The sequence below is a fragment of the Brassica napus genome, chromosome C1, assembly GCF_020379485.1.
Source record: "Brassica napus cultivar Da-Ae chromosome C1, Da-Ae, whole genome shotgun sequence".
NCBI classification, from domain to species: domain Eukaryota; kingdom Viridiplantae; phylum Streptophyta; class Magnoliopsida; order Brassicales; family Brassicaceae; genus Brassica; species Brassica napus.
This window is the reverse complement of record NC_063444.1, coordinates 34,811,973-34,819,957: the sequence shown is the minus strand read 5'-3', so window position 1 is coordinate 34,819,957 and position 7,985 is coordinate 34,811,973. Positions and strand designations below refer to the sequence as shown.

Here is a 7,985-nt window from a genome sequence, read left to right as displayed (position 1 = left end):
TTTGGACGAACAAGGAAAGCTTGTGGCCTCTCTCGCAAAACAGGTGGAAACCTTAACGGCGAAGGCCAAGAGTAAAAACCCGCGCGGAGCCACAAGAGCCCGCAGCGGCAGAAGACTCGATTTCGAGACTCCGAGCGATCGGGCCACACGGGCAGACAAGGATTCTTCAGGTCAGAACCCTGACGAAACAGTCCCGCCAGGCGCACAACCGACCGCAGAGAACCTTCCACCTTCCGCTGGGAGCAACGAAGGAGGCGATTTCGAGCGGATCAATCTGGACATAAGCGACCAGTCTGATCACTCGGACGGAGGTTCCGACGTCCATCCGAGAAGAACGTGAAGCCAGTCTGCTCGGCAGGACGCGTCGTTCGAAAAGCCCATGACAGAGGAAGAAGAAAACCTCTATTGGGTAGAGCAGGAAGAACTGGCCGAGAATCAGGCTCGGATCCACCGCAGCCAACGCCGACAAGCTCGCAAGGCTGCTAGAAATCTTGATGAGATCCATGATCTCCGCAAGTACATCGCAAAACTTGCGGCAGAAGTCAAGGCGGTAAAGTCGTAGATTCACCACGCGACAAGCGCTGCACCCGAGATCGACAGACTTCTCGAGGAAGCGCGGAAAACTCCGTTCACTGCCCGGATCACGGAAACTAACATCTCAGATTCTGGGAAGATCAAAATTCCCGTCTACGACGGCACCACCGACCCGAAGGCGCATGTGCAGTCTTTCCAGATCGCGTTGGGAAGGTGTAAACTCAAGGAACGCGAACGAGACGTTAGCTATTGCCTCCTCGTCGTCGAAAACCTCAAAGGAGCCGCGCTCGAATGGTTTTCTCGTCTGAAACGAAACTCCATCGGAAGTTTCCGTCAGCTCGCCTCGGAGTTTCTCAAACAGTATTCCATGTTCATAGACAGGGAAACCTCAGACGTCAACCTTTGGAGTCTATCTCAAAGAGAAGATGAACCACTCCGCGAATTCATGAACAGGTTCAAGCTGGTAATGGTAAGAGTCACTGGAACCAGCGACAAAGTGGTAGTCGACGCTTTGCGGAAAACTCTCTGGTACAGGTCGAAACTCTGGCAATGGATATCCCTTGAAAAAACGAGAACAATCCAGGACGCTCTTCGCAAGGCAACAGACTTCATCAAGATGGAAGATGAGATGAAAGTCCTCTCCCAGAAGTACAACCCGCAAAAGACGTCTGCGAGAAGGAAAAACCCTCGCAACGACAGGTATGCCCACCACGAGGGAGAAGATCTCCAGGGCGAGCATAATTACGCTATCAACTCCGAACAGGGAAAGACTTCCGGAAATACCTGGAACAGGAACCAGTTCAAGGATAATTCCTACTGCGAGTTCCACAAGACCAGAGGTCATTCCACTATGAACTGCAAGGTTCTCGGTGCAAGGCTTGCTGCGAAGCTCCTCGCCGGCGAAATTTCGAAGGTCACATGCATAAAAGACCTCCTCCTGGATTCCGATCGCCCTCCCAAAACTGATAAAGAGTCCCCCGAAAATGACACCCGCGAAAATCAGTCGGGCGAGAAACACGGAAGGTGGCAGGATGACCGAGAAAATGACAGCAACCGTAGAAGGGTGAGCATGATCATCGGGGGATCGCAATTCTATCGCGATTCGATCTCGTCGATCAAAGCTTATGGATGGAAGGCTGAGACGAGTTCAAGCTGGCTGGCTCGGTCCCCAACCGACGACGCCCCTAACGATACGATCGTGTTCGAAGAGCGGGAAACCATCGGAATCGACAAACCTCACTGCGACCCATTGGTTATCTATCTGGTAATCCGAGACCTAGAAGTGGGAAGGATCCTTATCGACACGGGAAGCACAGTCAACGTCATATTCTGCGATACCCTCCGGAGGATGAACATCGAACTCGGAGAAGTCATCCTGGAACCAATACCTCTCACCGGTTTCTCAGGTGCAACGTCAATGACCCTCAGATCAATCAACTCCCAGTGATGGCTAAAGAGGTGACGAAAATCATTGACTTCACGGTAGTCGATAACCCGACCATCTACAATGTCATCATGGGAACTCCTTGGATCAATGCCGTTGAAAGCGGTACCGTCGACTTACCACCTTGGCATCAAGTTCCCAACTCCAAACGGAACAGTGGTAATCTGGGGATGACAGAAACAGTCTAGGCTATGCTTCTTGGCCGAGCATAAACTATGACAAACTCGGAACACCCCCGCGGTCAACCTGAAGCGGGCTAAGAAAGCTAAAAACGCTCCCGAGAGCTCCATAAAAAGTGATCCAGAATCACCCGACCAGGCAACGACTCCAGACAGCGACATAGTCCCCATGTCCATCGCCTTGCCAGCGGACAGCGCGACTCCTGAAACGATCGTCGATCCAACTGAAGCCCCAACGGCTGAAGTAACCGGAACGATCCCATCCAGCGAGTAGGAACACCCGCAGCAACAAGCAGAACTACGAGATGGCTTGATCCTCGAAAGAGGTACGTAGGCAGCTTGTCATATCGACAAGTTCAGCTATCCCCCTCGTTAAAAAGGGGGGGGGGGGGTGGGTACGTATACTCGTATACTCCCACAAAGTCCGAAATATCCATGAATGTACTCGATATTTTCAAAACATTTTCAATAAATTCTACCTTCTTCCGACCTTACGATTCACATACAATAAGTCACAGTAATCTAAGGTTGTCCTAAGAAAACGCCCAAGATAAGGGCATACCGTCTAAGCAGTCCTTGGACGAAAACTAATTCCTACATAACTCACACATACTCATGGTCAAGCAAGACCGGAAAAATGCATCTTCTATAAAAACGAAGATAGTAGCCATCTCACAGCAAAAGACATATCTTCGAGAATGCGAGACGTCGCAAATATTTCTCGAAACATATTATCCAAATACACAGCCCATCCGTGACTCTAAAAATACAAAATGCCTGTCGATTGGCCCCGACGGACAAGTCCAAAATGTTCTCCAAAAAAGAACTCGTAGTCAAACCTTTCATAAAAACTAAAGGTTCTCTTACATCCGACAAGGATACCATAGCGCGCTATACAAGAAAATCCAAAATTTTGGTCAGCACACCAGACGTTCTCTGGAGAGTGCTCGATTCTTCTCACACAAGTCATATAAGCCGGCGCCCAGTCGTAGACTTTAATCGGAAAGAATTAGGTAGAAATCGCCAACGGGCAAAACGAAAGCTGATTAGTCGTCGCATAGCCTTAGAGCCGAAAGTAAACCTAGGTCTTGCCCTAAACCCAATCCTACTGGTCCATTAACATCTCAAGGCATGATATCAAAACTGATACGAGATCTTAAAACATGTCTCATCGTCCACATCTAAAAAGCTCACGAAACGCACCGAGGTCACCTCGCCCATGGGCGAGGACGACCCGCGCCGAGGTAAACTCTCCCATGGGCGAGGACGACCAGCGCCGAGGTCACCTCGCCCATGGGCGAGGACGACCCGCGCCGAGGTCACCTCGCCCATGGGGGAGGACCACCAGCACTGAGGTCATCTCGCCCATGGGCGAGGACCGAGCTCCTGTCCCGAAACCGTGCATCCTCGTCTAAGTTCCCGTAACACAATCCTCGGGCCCTTAGACGCAATACCCATGTCTCGTCTCGCTTAGGATTATCAAAGAAAGACTTCGGGAAAAGTTATAAAAACTTGGTCGTCGAAATGGATTCATGCCTGCCGTATAAAACGGCTATGGTTAGCTTGAACACCGGTTGCCTTAACTATACGGGGAATTGGAATCCTTTCGGAAAAACCAACGGCTGTTTCTTAGGAAAAATCGAAAAAACGTCTAAGTCCCAAAAGGGGCCTGAACCGCGGCTAAACGGCACACTTACGATTTTAGAACAGGATTGAGCCTAAGGCTGATATTACGGTCTTATTTTTATTCGCATGAAAAGATAAATGTCAAGTTTCCGAAGATAATCATGAAGGGTGACGAAAATTGGAAAAGCCCGTCTCGCGACGAATCCGGCCCAGGAAGAGGTGCAAACCGACCTAGAGAGAGTATATAAGGAGGGCTTAAGGCGAGGAGCAAGAGGGAGCTTTCTCAGAGCAAACTTAATACTTAGAGCAATTAAGGCATTTTTCCATTTTTACTACCGAGCTGCGACTCGACTAGGTTAGAACTTAGGTGGCTAGACTAGCGAACGTACCGACAGCTCTCGTGGCCTAGGATCTTACATGTTGTTCACGCTTTTACGATTTATTACTTTCAATTCTTTCATATTGATTGTGTTGTACGTGGCCCAGCAGATAACCGGGACCTTCAGGGAAGGCTAGGTTAGCTTGGCTTTCTTCTGATTAACAAATCTTGACGGTGTGAACTCTGGTTCCCACACTCCTCACTTGTATCTTCGCAGGCTTACGTCCAGTCCTTCGTATATACGGATGTAGATGGTGACCTTCTAAATCAGGGTTTGGGAGATAAGGCAGATGCTTCTGTTGCCAACATGGTCTCTTTGATAGAGGATGATTACCCATTTGAACACAACACCTAGTCCGGTGGTGTTAATGCTGATGATGTAAAGCAGAAGAAGTGTCCTCCTCCAACCTCAGAATCGAGTGATGACAATGTTTCCTCCGCAGCGGAGAAGGGTAACGTGCCACAAGGGGGCGTTGACAGTGGTATGCAGTCTAGAGACCGGAGGGGGCAATCTAGCAGGCAACAGGGGCATTAACCACAACCGGGTGAGAACATCCCTCTAGACGTCCCAACATTGCTTAGGAGGGCGGCAGACGCGTATGAGGAGAGGGTTATGCCCATGTTTGAAGGTTACGTTCTCAGTTTGAAGGGGCATTTCAGCAGAGAAGTTGGAGTCCTCCGTACTGATCTTCAGTCTTCTACAACATGTATTCGGCAATTGGAAACAGCGGTTACAACCGAGTTTGAGAACATCAAGAAGTTAATAAAGGGTCTGGGGTACAATGATGAGGAACCACCGATCAGTGGAGGAAGTTCGTATAGATAGTATTCTCCTTATCGCGGTGCAGATCATGACGTTGGAGACGCATTTGTTCCCCAGGCCAAGGTCACTGTAACCTTTTCTTTCAAATTTCCACTCACCATTACTATTCCATTTAAATAGTCATCTTGAGCTCCATTATAGTATTGTATTGATACTTTATATTATGTGGTAATCTCAGGGAACCGCATCTGCTCCTCTCTATTTAGCCTCCACCGCTTCTCCAGGTGTCTCTAAATCGGGTGAAGATAATGTTCAGTTACCCTCTGATATAGGGTCAATGCGGACTCAGGGACACCGAGTGCTTTCTCCTGATCCTCTACGACCATCAGCCCCACATACGGAGTTCAGTGTAAGCTCACTTCCTTTGAATGGTGGACATTGTCGTTAATTTTGTGTTGTTTCCAAGTTGGTTCTATTTCATATGAACAGTCTTACTATTCTATATGGTTGTGAGAAGTCCTAAATGACGGTTGCAACCCTCGCAGGACTCAGCTCCAGTTGATGTCGATTCACATGGTGGTCCGTCAGGTGATAAGGATACTAAATCTATGGGTCCGGTCCCTTCAAACGTTGAGCCTCCACCGACCCAATCAACAGGACGCATAGATCATGTCGTTTTTGAACCTATGGAAACTCACACCCATGACAGTCATGAAGCGCCGCCGCAGGTATGTGAGCTTAGAAATATGTGGGAACCGAAATTCGCACTGTCAATTTTCGTTTAAATTAGGAAAGTAGGAGAACCCTAATTTTCCAGAGGTCATGGATATCTGCTAATACCACACGTCAAGCAATCAGAACACGAAACAAGAACAGTAATAAAATAAGAAATCAAAAAAGAGAGCAAGATAGTTCTTATTCCGAATCTGCGTTTGAGCGTTTACAACAAGGTAAGTGCCTGGGCTACGAGAGCTGTCGGCGAGATTCCTAGTTGTAAAACCCTAAGACGGTAAAAACCTAATTGAGTCGCAGCTCGAATAACAAAAACAGAAAATTGCCTAAAATCGCTCTAAGTGCTAAGTTTGCTCTGAAAAGTCCTCCTCCATGCCTCTCGCCTAGGACTCCTTATATACTGGCTCCAAGGCCGGTTTACGCTTTTCCCCTTCTGCCCTTAAGCCGCCATAGCATAAAAATTGAGATATTACATTTTTTCCGATCTTCGTAATTATCTTCAAAATTTCGTATTTATCCGCGGAAACTTGACATTTATCTTTCCTTGCGAACCAAGCGTAAACCGTCACGCGGCTTACGGGCTGTTGGTTAAGAAATCGTAAGTTGGGCCTCGAGCCGTGTCTTAGGTCCCTTCGGGCCGTCTTCCGACTTGAAGCGTTTATTATAGCTTCTTTTGAACTTTCCGCGGTTTTTTACGGTAAAGTTTGATCGATAACTTAGAATGGCGGTGAACGTGAAATGGGTTCGCTACGGTCTTCCGGAGATAGCATCGAAGGGTAGACGAGAATGCATGGACTAATGTCGTATCGACGTTTCGGAAGAGCTCGGTCGCTGCGTAGCGATCGAGCGGATGAACGCTCGGTCGCTACGGAGCGACCGAGCTCCTGCTCGAGCTCGGTCGCTACGTAGCAACCGAGTTTCGGCTCGAACACGGTCGCTACGTAGCGACCGAGCAGAGCACGTGTTTGGTCGCTGCGTAACGACCCCTTTTCGAGCTCTTGTCCGATGACTCGCGTTTCCTCCGTTTTTCTTCTTTGGGGATTTGGACGTTAACTTTGTCGTAACCGTTTTTGACCCCAACAGTTAGCCCCCCAGCTTGTTAGAGTCGAGACTCTAGCGGGCGGTTTAACGATTTTGGCAAAGCTAGGCGTATTGAACGAAGTTTACTTCAAACTCCGCGGAAGAGAATTCCCGCGAATGTGTTTATTAAAAAAAAAAAAAATTCCGAGCCCATACTTCTATAAGTAGTGAGCTCTTGTCATTCATTTGCTCCACACCTTCCTTTCTTCAAACCTCCAAAACCTCTCTAGCTCCAAATCTCTTGTTTTAAACATTTCTTCTTCCCATGGTGACAAGCGAAGTTCGGACGTGGAGATGGGCGAGGCCACCTCTCCGGCGCCGATTCCGACTTCTCTGGTCGAAGCGCCGGCTTGCGTTGCCGACCATCTCTCCTTTCGAGAGAAATTAGTTCGCCGCCAAGCCGAGAAAGAACAGGTTCGAGTCGGCGTCAAGTTACCGTCCTCTTCTGCACTGGCCGTTGCTCTGGGTCATGGGACCGAGGGCGTAACTCCGCGGGATACGGGAACTCTCCCCGGCTCGGTCATTCCGGATGCTTCGGCTTTACCTGCTGGATCGTCCAAGACTCCGATTCTCGTTGAAGATAAGGAGAGGGCTGCTGACTCTATGCCTCCTCTTCCGGCCAGGAAGGAGATCGTTCTAGCGCTGCGCGCTCCTAGTGTTGTCCCGGTTGCTCAGTCTAAGGGCCGGAAGAGGAAGTTTACCAAGGGCGGTGACGGGGAATCTTCGCAACAAGGAGACTCGATCATAGCGTCGGGGCTTCGCGGAAAGGTTTGTTGCTCACTTACTTTCTTGATTGCTACATATTTCTCTAAAAGACAAAGAATCCCTAACTTTCTTCTCGTTTCGCAGTTCATGTCGTTGATCGACGGGATGATCAGCGAGTGTGGTTCTGAGACCAGTCGTCTTGCCGGGGAGTTGTTGGAGCTGCAGGGTAGATGGTCTGAAACCGAGGCCATGCTGACGGCTGTCAAGGATTCTCACTCCGTGAAAATGTCGAAACTTGAGGTCGCGATTGGGGAGCTCGAGAGGGACCTCGGGAAGACGGCGAGTTCATTGCTTAAAGACAAGAAAGCCAGGAAAGCCAAATCTTCGGAGGTGCGTCGTCTTCAGCATCAGATCGAGGGCGATGCAGAATTAGCGAGCCGCGGTATTCAAGAGGCCAAGGACGCTCTTCGTTCTGAGTTTCAAGCTCGCTTGTCGAAGATTTCCGCCTTTCTGGGCTCTCTCGAATGCATCCGGAACATGGAT

The 7,985-nt window shown here is 49.1% G+C and overlaps 1 protein-coding gene across 1 annotated transcript; it reads left to right on the top strand.

The window, feature by feature from the left end:
* The first annotated feature begins 379 nt into the window (after positions 1 to 379).
* On the top strand, positions 380 to 1,981 carry LOC125579960. Its single transcript, XM_048743881.1, has 2 exons — positions 380 to 550; positions 593 to 1,981. Exons 1-2 carry the CDS (start codon positions 380 to 382, stop codon positions 1,979 to 1,981), a joined length of 1,560 nt encoding a protein of 519 aa, XP_048599838.1.
* Positions 1,982 to 7,985: the final 6,004 nt, after the last annotated feature.